This window comes from Stomoxys calcitrans, chromosome 5 (genome assembly GCF_963082655.1).
Source record: "Stomoxys calcitrans chromosome 5, idStoCalc2.1, whole genome shotgun sequence".
Lineage (NCBI taxonomy): Eukaryota > Metazoa > Arthropoda > Insecta > Diptera > Muscidae > Stomoxys > Stomoxys calcitrans.
The window spans coordinates 27910225-27932335 of NC_081556.1; the positions used below are offsets into that span (position 1 = coordinate 27910225).

General features: G+C 39.8%; 1 protein-coding gene across 1 annotated transcript in view; it reads left to right on the forward strand.

Annotated features, from left to right (window-relative positions):
* Positions 1-19423, forward strand: part of LOC106085634 (uncharacterized) — a 35931-nt gene extending 16508 nt beyond the window's left edge. The window contains exons 2-5 of the mRNA XM_013249951.2: positions 7119-8700; positions 8773-9339; positions 9414-9540; positions 13048-19423. Of these exons, the coding sequence (XP_013105405.2) occupies positions 7119-8700; positions 8773-9339; positions 9414-9540; positions 13048-13432 (2661 nt within the window). The 3' untranslated portion in view covers positions 13433-19423. The remainder of the gene's footprint in view (positions 1-7118; positions 8701-8772; positions 9340-9413; positions 9541-13047) is intronic.
* Positions 19424-22111: the final 2688 nt, after the last annotated feature.

Here is a 22111-nt window from a genome sequence, read left to right on the forward strand (position 1 = left end):
CAGTGCGGCTGTGAAGCACAAACAAGCCATCCTTTGGATTCGGTTGAGTATTGGACAGCAGGTTGACTCTTGACGAACTGTCCACCAGAACACAACACCATATAGCATTATAGGTCTGACAATTGCAGTATATAAACTGGTCTAAGCCCCCAACTTTTGCCAAAGGCTCGCTTGTAGGTGTATAGGGCAAGAGTTGCCTTTCTTGCCCTTTCCAAAATGTTGGATTTGAAGTTCAATTTCCTCTCCAGCCAAACACCCAGGTGCGCTTTGCGCTTTCTAGAACATTCTCTCCTCCCAAGGAGACTGTTTCCGATGTGGGCAACTTGTATCTCCTGCTGAAATTAACTACTCAAGAAGTCAAATCGGGAGATCTGTTTATATGGGAGCCATATCTAAATCTGAACCGATATGACCCATTTGCAATCCCTAATGACCTATACTAATATTAAGTATCTGTGCAAAATTTTAAGCGGCTAGCTTTACGCACTCGACCGTTATCTTGATTTCGACAGACGGACGGACGGACATGGCTAGATCGACTCAGAACGTCGAGACGAGATATGGGGCCTTAAACGGATATTACAAACGGAATGCCTAAATAAGTATACCCCAACCTATGGTGGTGGGTATAAAAAGACCATGATTAGCGGATCTGCACCTGGAATGTCCGCACTCTTTATAGAGAAGGCGCCGTATACGCACCGCCGGATTTTGGAGAAATACAAGGCAAATATTTCCGCCTTACAGCAAGTACGATGGCCCGGGAATGGCGTCACTACAACACCAAACGGTGACGAACTATACTACAGCTGCCATAACACGAGGCATGAATTTGGCTGTAGATTTGTGGTTAGTCGGAGACTGAAACACCTTGTCTCCAGCTTTACTCCGGTGGATGAGGGGCTAGCCACAATCCGCATAAAAGCCAAATTCTTCAACATCAGCCCTATTTGTGCCCATGCTCCGACGGATGGCTTTGGTACAGGTAGGAGGATGCAGAGACAAGGAAGAAAATCTGGTATCTGATACACATAGTGTGCTGAGGATATGGAAAGAACATTTTACCAAGCTGCTGGTGTCCGATAATGGCGAAGAGGATACCGCAGAACCAATCCCAGATGATGGTACCAAATGTCAGAAGGAGGTCAAAGTAGCTGTGGCCCGACTGCAGAACAACAAGGCAGCAGGAGCCGACAGGTTGCCCGCTGAACTATTTATTGTAAGACAGGAGGCGACACGCTGATAAGGCGTATGCATCAGCTTATCTCCGCGATGTGGCCAGAAGAACACATACCCGATGATTGGAACCTCAGCATATTGTGTCCCCTACACAAGAAAGGAGACAAGACGACATGCGCCAACTACAGAGGAATAAGTCTCCTCACCATCGCATACAAGATACTCTCGAGTGTACTGTGTAAAAGAAAGAAAGTCAATGAGATAATTTGGCCCTATCAATGCGGCTTTAGGCCTGGTAAATCCCCCATAGACCAGATATTCACACTGCTCCAAATACAGGAAAAGACCCGATAAGAACAAATCAACACCTACCATCTTTTTGTTGACTACAAAGCCGCTTTCGACAGCCATTTTTGTGCCGACAACATCGACATCATGGGTCAGTCACCGGAAGTAATAACTGCAGCCTTTGAATGAATCGAAAGTCAAGAGTCAAAGAGTCAGTGCACCACAGTAGTGGTGTAGGGTATAATAACACTCCGGTTTAAATCACGGTGATCAAACATCAGTTCTTAGATTATAAAAACTTTTAGTTTCATGTTGCTTCAGTTAGGTTACGGAAAATTTATTTCTATTACCTTTTGTGTTCAAATCACAATTTGGAAATCAATTAGTAAATCAAGGTTTCGGCTTTTTTCTATACTGCCCTCATACTTGTCTTTTGTTAAATCGATTTGTGTTTATTTACAATTTCCGTTAAAATGAGCTTTGAAACTTTTTTTTTTCGTATATTGTACACTGTTTCACTATAGAATTTGTTGTGTCTTGAACAATTTTATGGCATATCAAAATATACTATTTGTGAATGCAATTACATTAGGATAGAGATAAGGTCCTATGGAATTCCTTGTAGGAAATACCATAAAGTATGGATTTTCAAGGTCCCGTTCAACCAAATATTCTCAGATGATTTTGAGTATTTCCTTCATGATTTAAGTATTTCGCAAAACAAATAATAAATGGAATACTTCAGTTACAATTCAATAAATTCCCATTTCGAAAGGAAATGGTGTTGCAGACATTTTGCAAAGATGACGTTTTGCCTTTAATGCAATGGGAACCAGAGGATTTATTTCTGTTGTTTACTAATGGCGATGAGAAAAATGGAATTTTCCTACACTAACAGCAACAACAGTAAGGAAAACAGAAAAAGAAACCCCCAACCAACATTGCACATAAACACTTGGACATATTTTTGCAATGACAAGGTCAAGACCAGTAGGCAATCTCATACTCCCACCCAACACCTACCGATTTACAAAGCAAAACAAACCAAAGAAGCCTTGAAGTGCATATTAAAACGGCGGTAACATCTAGGACCCTTTTCACTCGCTGACAGTTGATAAAAAAAAGATTTTTCTTATTTTGCAACTACGGCATACAAAGCAAAATTCTCGAATGGCCAAATAATAAATGCTACAAAGGAAACAATTTGTGCATATTTAATAAGGATTTTATAGAGCATTAATTTTAATGTGAGGCGAATATGCATAATTTGGAGTATATTAAAAATGTTATCCCCTAAAGTATGCAATGTTTTATATTTTTATTGAACTAGACTACTAATAGAGTTAATGAGATGATGTTGGAATGGCTTGGTTTAGAATAATAAGCCACTTTGGAAAAACTATTAACGCGATTTTGTGTTTAAATTGAAATGAGGAGTATATCGTGGAGAAGGGAAAGAATCAAATTAGGCTGGGGCACTTCATTCAGAAAAATTACTTTAATAGAACGTTAAATTGTTTACATTTTATTACAAAAAAAAAAAAATAAAAGCGTGCCGGGCCAAATCACCATGGATTCTGCTAAGAATTTATACAACATAAATTTAGTTGAAAGGCATACATTTTTTCTACATACCAAACTTTTGTCAAACCATACAAAATTAAAGCTTCTACGAACCTAACAGGAATAATCAAGAGACCGGTTTATATGGGGGCTGTATCAGGTTATATACCGATTTGGACCGCACTCGGCAGAGTTGTTAGAAGTCATAAAAAAACACCACATGCAACATTTCAGCCAAATCCGACAAAAATTGCGGCTTCCAGGGGCTCAAGCAGTCATATAGGGAGATCGGTTTATATGGGAGCTATATCTAAATCTAAACCGATATTGTCCATTTGCAATCCCCAACGATCTACATCAATATTAAGTATCTGTGCAAAATTTCAAGCGGTTAGCTCTACGCGTTCGATCGCTATCGGGATTTCGACAGACGGACGAGCAGACATGGCTAGATAGACTCAGGATATCGAGACGATCAAGAATATAATGGGTTGCCCAAAAAGTAATTGCGGATTTTTTAAAAGAAAGTAAATGCATTTTTAATAAAACTTAGAATGAACTTTAATCAAATATACTTTTTTTACACTTTTTTTCTAAAGCAAGCTAAAAGTAGCAACTGATAACTGACAGAAGAAAGAATGCAATTACAGAGTCACAAGCTGTGAAAAAATTTTTCAACACCGACTATATGAAAAATCCGCAATTACTTTTTGGGCAACCCAATATATACTTTATGGGGCCTACATCAATATTTCGAGTTTTAACATACGGAATGTCTAGATTAGTATACTCCCATCCTATGGGGGTGGGTATAAAAATGATCGAAATTTGAGAAATATCCAATTAATTGAAAATATGCAAATGTTATATTTGTGTGCAGTGATAGCGCGAAAAGCCATTATTGTGCTATGCAGTCTTTGAAATTCATGCGGCGCGAGGTCGTTCTGTACGACCTCCCCTTTACTCGGGTCTTTTCCGGATGTGACACTTTGTCCATGTTCCAGACATGGTATTCCATTAGAATAGGTTGTTGACTCCAAGTAGTCATCCAGCCTTGGATGACTAGGCGCCACGGATGACATTCGTAACTTCGTCCACGGTAAAATTGTAATGGCAGTCCATCGGCTCGGAGAACGAGAACGGCTCTCCTTCTAGCCTTGTCACTCTCGGGATGCTCTATTGATGGACGGTTGGCGCATATCTTCGAGTCAGTTACATTTACGTCGCCAAAAGTGTTTGAGGTCCTATTATCTCTACTTCCGGGGTTCCAGAGTGAATTAACAGTAGATCACAACTTGCCTACACCGATACCTAAGTTACATTGCTTCAAGTGTACCAGCCACAAACTCAGCTTATGTTCATTGACTACCCTGTTTATTGCCAGATTCAGCTCACTGATTCTGGGGTTAGAGGGGGGTCCGTGCAAGAGAACAACAGCAAGCCGCAATAAAAATGAGTGCACATGGTAGACATAAAGCGAATGGCATGCTCACACCTTATACCTTACGACTCTTAACGACCAAAACGACAAAAGCTCTTTAAATTAGTTGAGCTATTGTAAGTGTTTTTGCCGTTAAGCACAAAACGATAGCTAATCATAGAAGACACACACACAGATCTTTCAAAACTATGAGAGCTGAAATTAATTGCGTGCTTTGTAATGGATTGTTAAAAGAAAAAAAATGGAAGTAAATCTGTCACTTATGAAAAGATTCATAAATTCTCACCCAAAAATAAAATAAGTGCAAAAACATGACGGAGTATATCTATGCCGCACAACAACACTTGATGTCTCATGCCGAGAAATTGGGCCGCACTTGGAGTATTCGACCGGTTGGTATAAAGAGAGCGGCTGCTGCATTAATGATGTCTCGGAATTTTTTCTCGGCAACTAGCACATTCGAGGGGGTGGCACTTCATTGAAGCGATTGGTGTACTCTCTGAAGTCGACCCAATTGGCCTTCTTTTGATTGATAAACGTCCGGCGCTTAGAGGTTATGAAGTTGTGTGGCGGTCGATGGTGAGAATTATGGGTAGGTGGTCTGATTCCAAAGAAATGACGGCTTGCCAGATAACGTCGCTCACGAGATCAGGGAATGCAATAGAAATGCCTGGTGAGCTGCTGCACCTGCTCGTATTCCTAGTGGGGGCATCCTCATTCACCGTGCAAAACATGGAGCCTTCAATCTGCACTGCCAATACTATGCCCCGCTGGTCGTTACTTAGAGGAGAATGCCATAAAACACTATTGTTTCCAGTTGTTTGTTTTTAGGTGGCATGTTTAACGGACAATTGCTTTGGTGAAAGTGGTCATTAATGTTAACATTTTGGGTCTCATGCTGTTCTCTGGTCCATGCACTTGGGGTATTCGACCGGTATAAAGAGAGCGTAGGACATTGTATCCGTGGCAACTGTGCAGGCTGTGTAGTTTGTTTTGTGTAGCCAATGTTCGCACAGCAAATTGCAACATATTCAGTGCGACTACACTCCCGTAGCGACGTAAGGCCAGAGCAAGATTGAAAATGCACCCAAGCCATGCACCTCACCGACACCGACCGGTGATGGGGGCGGTTCTGGCAAACAGAACCAAAGTCCGGGGCTCTTTTCAATCCCGGCACAGACAGAAGTTTGCGGAGAAGGCACTCCGGGATGTGCCACTACGAAAAAAGGACGAACACGTACACTGAGGCGGCAGTCCTTGCCGATGAAGTATTCCATTGAGTCAATCCGGTGCATACAACTGGCTGCCATGGGATTGATCTATAAGTGTAGGTTAGTTTGGATTGTAAATGGGCTGTATCGGTCCAGGTTTTGATATAGCTGCCATATAAACCGATCTCGGAATTTGATTTCTTGAGCCTCTATAGGGCGCAATTATTATCAGATTTGGCTGAAATTTTGCATGAGGTGTTTTGTTTTGACTTCCAATATTTTGCACAAAGAGTTGAGTTTCGACTTTCAACAACTATGCTAAATATGGTCAAAATCTGTAAATAACCTGATATTTTACTTTACTTTAATTGGCTATGACAGAATATTTCTTCCACTAGCCGAATGTTCCAAGCGCCTCGATCTTCTGCGCTCATTCTAAAATCTCTGACACCAAGTTTCGAGGTGTCTCCCACAACTTGATCTTTCCATCGGGCTTTTGGTCTTCCCGGTTTGCGTGTACCACCGTGTTTGCCTTCAAAAGACTTCTTTGCTGGAGCTTATTCATCCATTCTGACAACATGACCTAGCCAACGCAGCCGTTGTATTTTGATGCGTGTAACTATGCTATCGTCGTCATACAGCTCGTGTTTCATACGTCGCCTATATTCTCTAACCTGATATAGCTGCCATATAAACCGAACTCGGAGCTTGACTTCTTGAGCTTATGAGGGCGTAATTATTATCCGATATGGCTGAAATTTAGAATCAAGTTTTTTGCTTCGACTTCCAACTACTATGCTAAGTATGGTCTAAATCGGTTTATAACCTGATAAAGCTCTCATATAAACTGATTTAGAATCTTGACTTCTTGGCCCTCTAGAGGGCGCAATTCTTATCCGATATGGGTGAAGTTTTGCAAAAAATGTTTTGTTTTGACGTCCAACAACCAAGTATAGTGAAAATCGGTTTACAACCTGATATAGCTCCCATGCAAACCGATCTCGGATCTTGACTTATTTAGGCTCTAGAGGGCGCAATTCCTATCCGATTTTTTTATATACCTGATATAGCTGCCATGTAAACCGTTCTCGGAGCTTGACTTCTTGAGCCTCTAGAGGGCGCAAGTGTCATCCGATTTGGCTGAAAATTAGCATAAGGGGTTTTGTTCTGACTTCCAGCAACTATGCCAAGTAGATCTGAATCGGTCTATAAACTGATATAGCTCCCATATTAACCGATCTCCCGATTTTATTTCTTGAGCCACTATAGGGTGCAGTTCTGATCTGATTTAGAAGAACTTGACAAATGCGATCCATGGTGGAGGGTATATAAGTTTCGGCCCGGCTGAATTTAGCACGCTTTTATTTGTTATCACTTGAATTTTATCCCTATTCCTTAATAAATTCTTAAATTTTTTTTTTGTATTTTTTCAACAGGATTCACGGGGATCAGTGTACTGCGCGAGTGAACCGGACCCAGTTGGTCGAGTCCAGTACGAGTCGGGAAGGTTCGTTCACTCCAACGCTAGCATTGGTCAAGGCCAACTCAACAGCCACTCTGCCCTTGATGGTAACAACTCCACCGAAATCATTGAAGTCATCTGTGAACCTCAATACAGACGAGAAGAGGAACATGGTGAGTTGCCCATTGTCGCCTGCTCGCAGCCGCCAGCCCCATCGTTGCTTACCGAATGTCAGCAATCCAGCGGTTCGCTCTTCTCAATTGTCTCAGCACCACCAGTGCCGTTGGGCGATATGGATGCCAAGCAAATGGATACGCTCGGTGTTGGACTCCAAAGCGGTTGTGGATTGGGCCTGCAAATGGGAGGTAGTGCACAAAATCCATTCATTACGACCCATTCGGCGGTGTCGATCAATGAAGTCGCTGCATCGGCTCCGGGATCGGCCACCTCAACAATACCAAGGCGTCCCATCTCCTTGCCCATCGAAGCCCCCTACTGTCCGGCTAGCCGCACGTTGCACGCCAGTTTGTTGGAACACCAGATATCGGAAATTGAGGAGGATGACAATGAGAACTTGTTAACGGTCTCAAGTATTACGGCTAGACCTTTAATTGCTAAATCGCGTGAAATACGCTCGAATCGCAACAATCACGGTGGCAATGACAACAAACGTAAGCGTGGTAAGGGTGCCCAAAGAGCGCCCAGTGCCATTTCCAGCATCTCAAGTTCAAGGGAGCGCGCCAGCACTGGTCATCCACCGTCATCACGTTCCTCAATCAGCACCGATCCACCCGATGGTGGCTACGGCTGGTTCATTTTATTCGGTGCATTCTCGGTACAATTTTGGGTGGCGGGACTGGTGAAATCCTATGGGGTACTCTATGTGGAAATAATGGAAACATTTCCCAGCTCTACAGCAACGGTGGCCTCCTGGATACCCGCCATACTGTCGGCCCTATGTTTAGCTTTAGCACCTGTCTCCAGTGCCCTATGTCAACGTTTCTCTTGCCGCACTGTGGTATTTGTTGGTGGTCTTTTCTGCGCCCTGGGCATGACTCTGAGTTACTTTGCTACAAGTCTGGTACATTTACTCTTTACCTTTGGCATTTTGACGGGCATAGGTGGGGGCCTCTCCACCACACCTGGCATTGTTATTGTGTCGCAATATTTCGATAAGCATCGGGCATTGGCCAATGGTATTTGCGTTTCTGGCACTGCCACAGGTAGTTTTATACTGCCAGTGCTGATAAAGCATTTGGCTGAGAACTTTGGTTTCCATGGCACAATACTAATATTGGGCTTCTGCATGTTTGATGTGTGTCTTTCGGCTCTGCTGTATCGCCCTTTGGAGTCGATGCAAAGCGATGAGAAGGCCATCGATGAGGAGGATGCCACAAAACCACTGAACGACATAAATCCCAGCAACACAGATATGTTGACCAACTCAACCTACTTGGATACATGTGAAGATGGCTTGAATACCAAATTTATAGAACATTTATTTATGGAGGAGTCCAAAAATCGTCTCAATGACTACTATAGTAATAGATACAATGGTGAGTGGCCCTGTGGCCCATTTATTTGTTTAGCTAGTTAAAAATTTTTGTTTTAATCTGGCATTTTTTAAGCATCTGAAAAATCTGTTCCTACCTGCGCCCAAGAGAGTGATGACGAAGTCAAGGATATAATTGGTGAGACAACCTTTATAAAGCCCATGAAGAAGGTTCGCAGTTCCGGCATCATGCATTCCGTTGAAGATCTAAGCACCACCTCGACCTGGGTTTATCGCAAGAATTCCGGTACCGAATCGAATCGTGCTTCGCGGCGTCGGCGCAATGTATTTGCAAATGATGAAATTATTTCCAAGATACAGGCACATCTGGAAAAACCCCTCTCACCGCCCACCGTGGTGACGCGTGGCCTAAGCAAAAGCATGGAAATACCCACACCCATCAGCAGCATGAGCGAACAAAAATCCACAGAAAATCCTCAAAATGGTAGCATTATTGGAATCAATTCCCTGGAAGAAGATCCCGATGATGTACCCTTAACATGTTATGAACGTGTCGAGATCTACTTGGATATCAGCCTATTGAAAGATCCCACATTTATATTGATGTGCTTATCGGTGACCCTAATGTCAGTGGGTTGTCCTTATATGTTGTATTATCTACCTGCGCATGTTATATCCATTGGTAAGTTCCGATGCAGACAATAGGATAGAGAGGTATATTCATATCATATGAGCTTGATTTCTATTTCTTTTAAGGTTACAATAAAAGCGAAGCTGGTTACCTGGTTACAGTTAGCGCTGTTCTCGATTTAGTTGGACGTTTGGGTTTGGGATGGCTTTCGGATTTGCAATTGTTTGACCGCAGGAAGATCTATGTTGTGTGGTAAGTTAAAGAAAAGAAAGAAGAAACAAATTTACCATTGATATGCAGCTAGAGGGAGTTTTTTAAAGCTCGAATTCTACAATACGTAAAATAACATGAAGGGAGATATCCCTAGAGGCGATGGTACACAATATAGAAGTAAGTTTAGGTGCTAAAAGGTAGCCACTAGTGTTATGCAACTTTTAACTATGCAAAGACGGACTTATACTCGGTCTGCATCATAAGACTCAACCCAAATTCCTGCCAAACTTCAAGATGTAGAAACTGGTCCAGTGTGCTTCGCTGTACCCCATGTATCGCATTTGCCAAGTTCTTTGAATTACTTTTTCAATTATATATGAGCTATATCAAGTTATTGACCGATATGGACCGTACTTGTTATTCCGTACAAGTCATACAAAAATATCACTTCGAAAATTTCTAGCAAATTGAGGCTCAGGAGGCTCAGAAAGTGAAACTGGGAAATCGGTTTATATGACAGCTATATCAGGTTATGGACTGACTTAGACCATATTTATCACAGTTGTTGGTAGTCATACCAAAACGATATATGCACAATTTTGGCCAAATCGGATAAGAATTGCGCCCTCTAGAAGCTTAACAAGTCTAATCGTGAGATCGGTTTATATGACAGCTATATCCGGTTATGAACTGATTTCATAAGAAAACACTTCAAGCAAAATTTCAGCCAAATCGGATAAGAATTTCGCCCTCTAGAAGCTTAAGAATCTAATCGTGAGATAGGTTATATGGCGGTTATATCAGGTTACAGTCATATACAGGTCATACTTGGCACAGTTGTTGAAAGTCATACCATAATGACATGTGCTAAATTTCAACGAGCATGAATGTCCAACGTCACAAAATGGGTATCAAATAGAAGTTCTTACACATTTGGCAGAGTCTGGGACCGGCCTACTCACTAAATACCCTTCAATAGGACGTGCAGTTCGATCGGGATAATATGGGAATTAAAAGGAAGACAGTAGAGTTCGAATCTAATATTGATATCAGGATCCAAGTATCTGGGTCACGCCATGCTGTTCAGCAGGACATATAGGTCGCGACTATAGAGGACACAAATTAATGGTCTTTTGGGTCTTAGCGTCGGGGGGACAGACCCTCTCCTCCCAATATAAACAACACCAAACTGTCATGTAGGACGACTGAGAACATATTGTACACAAATGAAAGACGTGTCAGAGGGCAATCCCACTCCCCCATCCTATCCAAAACAATTAGGAATTAAAAACAAGTAAAAAGGCATTAAGTTCGGCCGGGCCGAACTTTGGATACCCACCACCTCGGGTATATATGTAAATTTCGTCACAATCCGGTGAAAATTGGCACCCAAATTCGGCACGGACATTGAGTGGTCTAATATATATGTCACTATTTAATTTTGTAGAACAAAATATTGGTCTTTTTGGCAGATATATCCAATTATAAACCGATCGGAACCATATTAAGGTCGGATATCGTGAGGCTCAGAAAAACTCACTGTTTCACATTTCAGCGAAATCGGGTAATAAATAAAGCTTTTATAGGCTTCAGTCCCCTTATCGGCAGATCGGTCTATATGGCAGCTACATCTAAATATAGTCCGATCAAAACCATATTTAGGTCGGATGTTGGGAGGTCTTAACCTACTCACTGGTTCAAATTTCAGCGAAATCGGGTAATAAATAAAGCTTGTATTGGCTTCAGACCCCTTATCGCCAGATCGGCCTATATGGTAGCTATATTTAAATATAGTCCTATCTGAACCATATTTAGGTAGGGTGTCAGCAGGCTAAAAATAACTTACTGTTTCAAATTTTAGCGAAATCGGTTAAAAAATAAAGCTTTTATAGGCTTCAGACTCTTTATCGGCAGATCGGTCTATACGACAGCTATACCTAAATATAGTCCGATATTTGGGTCAGATGTCGGGAGGCTTAAAATAAATTTCAGCGAAATCGGGTAATAAATAAAGCATTTATGGCCTTCAGACTCTTTATCGGAAAATCGGTCTATATAGCAGATATATCCAAATATGGTCCGATTTGGTCCGTTCAAGAACTTAACCAGCGTGCATCAAAAAGAAGTATCTGTGCCATATTTCAGTCAAATATTTAAATTTTTGGAGGCTCTAGAGTGATTACAACAGCCGGACGGACAGACACACGGATATCGTTAAATCGTCTTACAATTTTACGACGATCCGAAATATATATACTTTGTAGGGTCGGAAATTGATATTTCGATGTATTGTAAACGGAATGACTAAATTAATATTCCCCCTATCCTACGGTGGTGTGTATAATAATATATGGATCAGGATAGAATAAGACGGCATTAAAAAGTCTTTGGTAGTAGAGTACACTTTTTGCCCTCAAATTGGGATAATCACGGGAAGGAACTGCGGATCGCTAAAAATGCGCTATCCCAAGTGGTAGCTTTGAAATATGATTTTGAAAGTAGATCACCAGCTTAAAAATGCTTAAAGAAAACCTCATTTTTGTGTAGCGAAGTGCACAGGGCTAGCTAGTCATACACAGATAAAAATAATTTTGAAAAACAACAACTTTGATTGAAATAACAACTACGGAAGTTGTTAATTTCCTGCAACAATTTGTGTTGAATCTCAACGACCCAAAGTAAATACAAATTTGTTGTTGAAAGACACTCTTTCGAAGCCAACATATAAAAACAACAATTTATCCATAAGCAAGACGAAAAACCATCTAACCAGTCGCCGCATGTGCTTTGCTTCGGGTGGTGGTGTTTTTATTTTCTTTGTTCGATTCGCGCTGCTTTGTCTCGTTCGTTTTAAAACAATCTTAAAACAAATTTTAATAATTTTGGATTTGCAGAGGATTGAACTCATGATCAAATGTTTGGTAGTCTTGCACGCATCCACTAGCCTACCGACATCATCTTCTTTATGATGAAATAACTCAATGAGTACTGCTGCACAGTACTCAATGAGTACTGCAGCACAGTGCCAAATTAATTAAATTTAAAAAACGAGGTAAAAAAACTCTTAAAAATTTTTTCGGAATACGAAATTCATTTTTTTTATGCCGAATTTTCGAAAATAAATTTAATGAAGAAATAATTTTTTTTGATCGACCGGGGGACTCGCACCTTTGTTTGCAAGTCATGAATGGCATGGGAGTTTTGTGCGCTACATGGTAGTACGCCTATTTTAACAATTTGTTGAAAGTCCACAAAATTTCAATAATTTTGTTTGTTAAGTCTCTTGCAGAGACTTACTTAAGTGCTTCAACAAATAATGCATTCTATTCAATGCTAAAATTCGTTGAGATTTTAGAGTTTCAAATACAAATTTGGTGGTTGGTTTTTTTCTAAGTTATTTTTTTCTGTGTATGTAAAATTGAACTAAAAGCTTTGCGCCATTTTGTTGTTGGTGCCTTAAAAATGTCTTATTATAATACATTTAAATTTTAAATGCATTCGCTATGTTAAAACACACATTTTTTCCATTTCTTATATTCTTTCTAGCATTTTTGGTGCTGGTCTCTCGGTTCTGACCATACCCTCGGAATACACTATTTACTTGGTGGGCCTATCAGCAGCTATCTATGGATTTTGTTTGGGCAGCTGGTATGTTCTAATGCCCGTACTATTAGCCGATATCTTTGGAACTGATCGAATTAGCTCAAGTTATGGCTTGGTAAGAATGTTTCAATCGATTGGAGCCATATCTGTACCACCGTTAGCTGGTTATCTGCGCGATTTATCCGGTAGCTATGCTATTGTCTTCTATTGCATGGGTTCCTGCATGGTCGTTGGATGTGTACCACTTCTGGTATGGGCTGTTTTGGAATGCCGCGAACGAAAATTATACGAGAGCAATGATAACGAAGACGGTTCATCCGTATCCTAAACGGGTTTGGTAATATTTAAGCAAAGTGAAAACAAAAAAAAAAAAAAAATACAAAACAAAGTTTGAATCCAGCAGTGTGGCATAAAAAAGTGATACTAATTTGTATGAAGATGGTGAGTGTGTACTAGAAGTTTAAGCTACAACAAATTTCAAAGAAATTTAAATGAGCGCAAACAGTTTGTTGTTAAGTTATATTTTAGCTATTAGTAAGGTTGATTGCCAAGTAGATTGTTATGTTAGAAACAGAACGGAAAAGAAATTTAAATTTAAATAAACAAAAAAAGTCGGACCAACTCAAAATTTCGCTATAGAGGTCATTGGCATTTCTCATTCGAATGTCAAATACCTTTAAAACTACTTACAAATGATGGATATCCCAAATGTATTTATGATTTAATTTCGAATATGTTTTTAAACCTTATATTATTTCCTCAAATAGTTTTCGATGGATAATAAAAACTGTTCGTGTAAGGGACCCTTAAGAAAATTCAAGCGTGTGAAGGGATCTATACCCCATGTAACTCAGTATTTGGACCGTATGGTGGCGCTGAAAGTGGAATGTTTGCATCTACTACCGAACCAGTCGGAGTCGGTGGCTAGGTGGGGAATCTGTTGATGCTGTAACAGTATGTTGTGTCTTCATTTTTAATACATTTGCTAGGCTCTGCCAAGTATCCAGATGCAGGAACACTGCCACTTACTTGCATGGAGTGCGTCCAGAGGGAACTGGTTGTAAGTTTAGTAGCATTGGCTTGACAGATGAACAGGTGCCGTGTGTCGTGTGGCCCCAGGTCACAAGCGTGACACATATTCTCCACGTTGATATCAAATCTAGCCCAGTAGGAATTGAGGCGGCTGCATCAGCTAAAACGTAGTTGAGCCAGAACTGCTCTGATTTGCCTAGCGAGGTAAACCTCTTTAGGTGTAATGGGTTGCGGTTGGTCTCCAAGAAGGGCATATAGTCCAAAGCTGCTCACGACCTTTACTACCGCATTAGAAAAACGTGATACGCGGCTTGATCTAGAGGTTCTATTTTGTAGCGCTTTTTTCTTGGCCAAACCAAACCAAGAAGCTCCGCAGAATGAAAACTCTCGGTCATTTTACGACTGGTGACTACTCAAATAATTCGCGATCGAATGTTTCAGGCCAAACAGAAGGAACCTGTTGTCGATGTTCTTTCTCAAAGAGTGGGGCATGGATAAATGTGCCGTAGACTATCGATAAGTTCAGATCACGAGGACCATCTTTTGACACGGCTTGATCTGGTTGAGACGGTGGTATAAAATAAGGCCCCAATGTAATATGAAATAAGGCTCCACAGTAATATGAAATAAGGCCCCGATGATATAGATATCTCTTTAGCATGGGGAAAGAAGCTCCGTAGAATGAAACTCCCACGACTGGCGACCACACAAATTATTCGCGATTCAAAGTTTCAGGCCAAACATAAGGAACGTGTTGTCGATGTTCTCAAGGAGTGGGTCATGGCTAAATATACTGTAGGCCATCGTTAAATTCAGATCAAGAGGACCATCCTTTGACATGGCTTGATCTGGTTGTGACGGTGGTATGAAATAAGGCCTCAAACTTTTTTACATGAAACAAAAACAACGATATTTGGGGCTTACTTTAATTTTTTAGGCCCTAATTTCATTTAAAAAATTGGGGCTTAATTTCCTATGAAATAAACCCCCAAATTTGGAGATGCTACAATGCCCCAAATTTACTTTTGGGGCCTAATTTAGTTTGCTAAAATTGAGGAGTTTTTTCACACAGGGAGCAAAAGATAAATTTGGCATAGCAATCATTTGGGCTTTCTGTCATTCCAAAAAATCTTTTTTGGAATTTGTAGAATCGTTTGGGCGATATGATATTTGTCGTTTTGGGCGAAATGACGCAAATTACGCCATAAATTTACTGTTCTTCCATTTATTGGCGAACTCATTTTCATTTAATTTTTCTTTGTAGTTTTTAATTATTAATTTTAGGGGTCTTATTTCATTGTGATAAAAAGGGGTTTATTTAATTTTCCGCTTAGAGCTTTATTGCATCGATAGGATTTGAAACCAGAAGTTCAGCGTCATAGGCAGACATATTAAGCTCTGCGATGCGATGCACAGTGTTGCCAAATCAAAAATCTTGGAAATAATTCTGCAACTCTTGAACGGATTGAGATATGAATACAAAACTTGAGGTGTTTTTTTACCGACGATACCTTGACTAAAATTAAAAAAAAAAAGAATTTGCTGTAAATCCAATAACTCATAAACCGTTAGACATTTCAGTATGTTTTTTGTACGCCGATCGGCCCATAAATAACCTCTGGACCTATAGGATATCTAAATTTTGCATACATATTGGAAAACAAATTTCGTGTCCATAGCTTTATCCGTTCAAAAGTTTCAGAATTATTTTCAAGATTTTTCGATTGGGCAACACTGTGCGGTGGCCTTGAGATCACTCTACCCATTTTCCAGACCAGGTCGGGTATTCGACTCGCAGTACATCCTCATTCTTCAGCATCAGTGTAGAGATTCTATTGGGACCTAGCGTCTTGGACGACATAACAGTGTGCGTCAGAGAACTGCAAGCAATGGTATTTTTCTAATTTGCGGCATACTTAATAAGTATTACTAATAAAAATGCGGTGTTAGTATCTATGGCCACCGCAATTGGTACGGTTTTATGCTCAGCACACGTATATGAATGGCGATCTTATAAATACTCGTACACACATTTCCATGCATCGTGTATCACCGCTTTTAACATCGTCTTTGCCCGTTGCGACGTTATGAGTGAATTACATACTACAATGGAAACACCGGATCAGCACAACACATTCATTCAAATCATAATTGCGGTGTTACTTTTACAAAAAAATACTTTAATGCTAATACTTTAATGCTTTAATACTAATATTCTCATTTTTTGGGGTTTAAAAAAAAAAAATTGCGGTGTTTGTGTTATTTTTGACAAAAACTCATCATACAACCGCATGTACAAGAGACTCATGAGCATAAGTAGTATTTGCGGTGGTACACATACACATCAGCACCACCGCAAACTCATTTGTGTTTTTGTATAAGCCAGTTGCGTTGATTAGAGTTAATATTTGGTAATTTTGGGGTGTACCGCAAATGCGATACACCGCTGCAGATCTCTGGTGTGAATGATATTTAGAACTTCGTCCACGTTAGATTGTGATGGTTTTACATTGGCTTTTAGACCACAGATGTGACGAATGACACTCCTCCTCGCCTAATCACTGTCGGTATGCTAAATAAATTGAGGGTTGAACAAACTGGCATATCTCTTTGGACCAGTCACATTTACGTCGCCAAAAGTGATCAGTCCTGTCCTGTCGAAAGAACGATAATAATGCTCCATTGGTCCTGATTGGTCTGTCCTGTCGAAAGAGCGAACTCCATAATGCTCGTTAGCGAGTTCTGTTATCTGTACCGGTGAAATGGACTGCGCATAGGGCGTTCGACCTCAATGTTAGGTTAGGTGAGGTTGGGTTGAAAAGAGGGTGCAAATATTAATCCGCCTCATGCCACTATGGACATACAACAAAGTCAGTAATCGGCTTGTTGTGCGCCCTAAATACAAAAAAAAGTTACCTCGAAAAAGAAAATCTAAGTTACAAATTCCGTGTTACTTACAAAATCCTTAATAGTTTTCAATATAACTCATCTAAGTTGGTTCATGTCTGGTATTATGTCTCCACCTAAGTGCCGGTATCTGCTAGACGCGATAGCCGGGCAATGACAAAAGAAATGCTCCAACGACTCATCATCTTCCCCGCATGCCCTACACATGCTATCACTTACCACACCGATTTAACATAAGTGAGCTCGTAGTCCTATGTGTCCCGTCATGATACCAATAGCTATACTGACCTCCTTCTTACTTCCTTTCAGTAATAGCCTCGTCTTCTCACGATCTGGATCCCCCATAGGATTTTCGCCGTCCTACCAACCGTTTCGCTGTTCCACAGTGTTGACTGTTCATTCGTCACCCACGCCCTTAACGCGGACTGCGTCGACCCGAAAGGCATCGGACTAACCAAATTTATCGACGGCAGTTCCCTGGCCTTCACTGCCAAATCGTTTAGCTCAGAGAAGCGGCGATCGTATTCTCTGCTTTCGTCCCAATCAGCTTTCTTCTGATTGATAAACGTAAGGCCTTTAGAGGTTATAAGGTTAGGTCTACCATCAACTGTAGTAGGACTTAGGAGTTGTTGCTTTCAACAAGATGTCACTGAGCACCATTATAGGAGTCATACCTTTTATATCATCAATCTTCTTATCTCCCCTCTAGGCTTGTTCTGGGGACTTACACTTTTTAACTTTCTCGTCTGCACTTTCTTTACTCGCTAGGATATGACAATGGCCCAAACTGCTCTTCAAGTGAACTCACCTTTAAATCTTTACTGAAACCTGACACAAGATAGAAATTTTTCTATTCATTTTTATACCCTACCACCACTGTGGTACAGACCATTTTGATTTTGTGCATTTTTTTTGCAACTCTATGTAGAAGAAGAGCTAGACCCATCGATAAGTATACCGTTCGGCTTAGAATCACTTCCTGATTCTATTTAGCTTGGTTTGTGTGTCTGCCTGTCCGTCTGGGATCCGTCCAGGAATCTTTGCCCTAAGATATGTTTCTATCAACCCCTCAAGAGTCTTCAGCATAAAGGATGACTGACTAATAGGACGAAAATCTTTCACCTTCGTGTGGTAGGGTTTTCCTGCTTTCGGAATGAAAATGACCTTCGTGTCTCTCCATCCCAATGGCATATATGATATTCTGATAGAAGCAGAGTATATCTCCCTAAGCCAGGGAACTAGTCTATCAGACACAGCTTGTAATTCAACCGGTGATACATTATCCGGGCCTGCCGACTTAAACGAGTCGAAACTTCTTATCGCCCAAAGGATTTTCGGCTTAGACACAATTTCTCTAATAGCCTCCGACAAATGCATACCAGTCACTACCCCTTCTGGCGCCATGTTGCCCGTTGGAGATGTGTATCAATGTTTCTTCTTTTTAGCCGAGGGACCTCTTCTGCAGTATTTTCTCCAAGGCTGAAACTAATATAACGATTATCAGAGAAGCTGTGGTCATCCAACACTTCCGAGTCGCATATTCTTCGACTTACATCTTTCGATAGAAAGGTAATATCTAGTACTTCCTGCCTGTTCCTGGTAATAAAGATCGGTTTATCCCCTCAATTGAAAATCTCCAGATTGCAACTTGTAATATATTCAATAAGCAGCTCACCCTTTTCGTTCCTACAATGAGGCTCTTCTTCCCTACTGAAGCGACTTCAACCAGCGACTTAAGGTTTGAAGGTGGCATCTCCGAATCGTGTGCCATATATAGGGAAGCCAGCCAGTAATGAGACCTGTATATGTCAAGGCTGGCTACTACTAAATCTTCAGTGCTTTGCGACGGAAGAAGAAAAACCTTTAGACTACTCTTTGCAAGAATACAGGCTCTGTGTCTCCCATTCCCTGTGCCCTTGAAAAGTTTAAATCTCGGAATTCTTAGTCCACGAACCATTCTTTCACACACTCATGGTTCTGGATAAGAACCACGTCAAATCCCCCTGCCATCAGCGGGACCTTTAGTGCCGCCGAAACGGTCAAAAATAATGACCTATTACGAGTTACAGGAAAATTCTTGCGTAGGGAAATAACAAAACGTCCGCTCCACTCAACGGTTCAAACATGAACAACTGTGCTAAGTATGGTTCATATAGGTCTATAACCTCATATAGCCGGCATATTAACCGATCTGGGATCTTGACTTCTTGAGCGTCTAGGGGGCGCAATTATTATCCGATTTGGCTGAAATTTTGCATGTTGCGTTTTGGTATGACTTTCAACAAGTGTGTCAAGTATAGTCTAGATCAGTCCATAACCTGATATAGGTGCCATATAAACCGATCTTCCGATTAAACTTCTTGAGCCTCTAGAGGGTGTAATTGTTATCCAATTACGTTGAAATTTGGCACTTGTCGTTTTGGTATGACTTTAAACATTTATGCAAAGTATGGTACAAATTTGTCTTTAACCTGATATAGCCGTCATTATAAGACTTCTTCAGCCTCTAGAGGGCGCAATTTTTATCCGATTTGGCTGAAATTTTGTATGAAGTAGTTTGTTATGACTTTCAACATTTGTGTAAAGTATGGTCCAAATCTCTCTAAAACCTGATTTGGAGGCCATATAAACCGATCTCCCGATTACATATCTTGAGCTTCTAAAGGGTGCACTTCTTATCCGATTTGGCTGATATTTTGCTTGAGGTGTTTTGTGACGACTTCCAACAACTGTGCAGAGTATGGTCCAAATCGGTCCTCAACCTGATATAGCCGCCATATAAACCGATCTCCCGATTAGACTTCTTGAGCCTCTAGAGGGAGCAATTTTTATCCGATTTGGGTGAAATTTAGTATGAAGTTTTTTGTTATGACTTCCAACGAATGTGCTAAGTATGGCCTAAATCAGTTCACAACTTGATATAGCTGCTACATAAACCGATCTCCCGATTAGACTTCTTGAGCCACTAGAGGACGTAATTGTTATCCAATTTGGTTGAAATTTTGCACATGTTGTTTTTATATGACCTCCAACAACTGTGCCGAGTATGGTCTTAATCGGTTCAAAACCTGATATTGCCGCCATATAAACCGATCTCCCAATATGACTTTCTGAGCCTCTTGAGGGTGCAATTATTACTCGATATGCCTGATATTCTGGATGTGGCTTTTTTCTATGACTTGTACGGCATGACAGATAAATAAGGTCTCTCATTTTGAAAATAAATAGCTTCCGCAACTTCTTTCTTTAATTTCACCTCGAAAATAAGATTTTGATAGAGCTTTTAATGAAAATTGAAAATACCTATGTATATAATTTTGAGTTGTGTCATATTGTATTTTAAGTAACAATTAACATTTTCACTAGACACATACTATGTACGTCTAAATTAAATTGAATTAAATTCACTTGGCGATTAGTAGATGTTATTTGTTTTAAGACTAACTAAACCCCAAAAACTAAAAAATAAGTATTTGGTAAAAAAAAACATTATTTGAGTATATGAAACCCCCCGTTAATTTGTTTTGTAGTCTAAAACAAGTACTTTCAGATTTAACATAACAGAAACAATGTATTATTAAGCATTTCCATTCATACATGTAAAAAAATGCATTAAAATTTAGTTTTGGTTGTTTTTTTTCCAAGAAACCTTTAAATTTATCATGAAAATTTTTATTATTATTTTTTTGAATACCCAAAGTTATCCATACTATACAAGACTTCACTTTCAACTTTCTATTGAAATGTTAATTATTTAATTGAATTTAATTGATTCTGTTAAAATTGATATTTTTTTATCAAAATCTATGTTAAAACTCGCTTAACGGTTGGGATTTATCGGTTGTTATCGAAAATGGTTCAGAATATATATTGATGGGATAACTAAATATAAAAAGCTTTATATAAACCACAACGGACACTAAAAGTAAAATCATGTTTCGATGACAACTGTTGGCTCACAATGTCAAACACAAAACATTCATAACATAGGATTCAGAAAATAAGTTGGCAGAAAGCGAACAATTTATTTAATTTTTGACAGTACTTGCCAATAAGATTTTCAATTCTTCATACTTTGGTTGTTTACGTTTTCTCTCATTTCTCTAATCGGTTAATTTTGACATTCTGAATGGCCATGCGCCCTTACACATTTCGTTTTGGCGCAGGTGACTATTAGTGAACCCACGGTGGATTAATAAAGGTGGTCTCACGCGAACAGCTGAAAAAAGGTCGGCCAGTTTGACGGTACTACCCCGTTTTTTGTGTTTTTGTTTGTGTTTCTCTTGCTCTCTTTTACTTGCACACGTATAGACACGAGGGCAAGTTTATCTTATTTTATTAGGAACCATGCTAATTTTCAAATGAGATCTTGATGCCAAGAGGGATTTCCGGTTATTGTACAAATGAGACCACCTTTAATTGTTTCGTCATGTAGGAAACCCTGACTTTATTTGTTGAACATTATGAGGTCGATTATGGATAGCAACTCAACATCAGCTGTGTTGCCAGAAAATAAAAACATGAAATAAAAATTAGTATAAAGTAAAAATGTTTGTCAGTTTCTTCGATATCCTTGTTTTGAACGTTGAACTAATAAATAAATTGTAAAAAAGTATGAAATTCAATGCAACAAATTTACCCATTGGCAACACAACTGAAGTTGGGTTGCCATCCATAATCGACCTATATTTTCTATATTCGATTTATTGTACAACTTATCCTTTTACTTAATTCGATTTCGATTCGATTTCATAAAACACAACAAATGTTACTCTTAAAATAGGTTTAAATGAATTACCATGCAAATAGTTTATGTTAAATGTTATTTTCATCTTAGATGATGTAGAATTCTGTGATTTAATTTCAGGATGCCTCAGTGGAAAGATTTTTACTTCCATTATACCATAGAACATTAAATGACACTTTATCATCACCTCACTTAGTGGAAATAAATAAAACATAAGAAAAAAATCTAAGAAAATTTCATAATAGTAAAAAGTAAAACGATTTCCTTTTTTCCAAAATCATCTTCCTTATACATAACTTCTTAATTAAGACAACCACAATA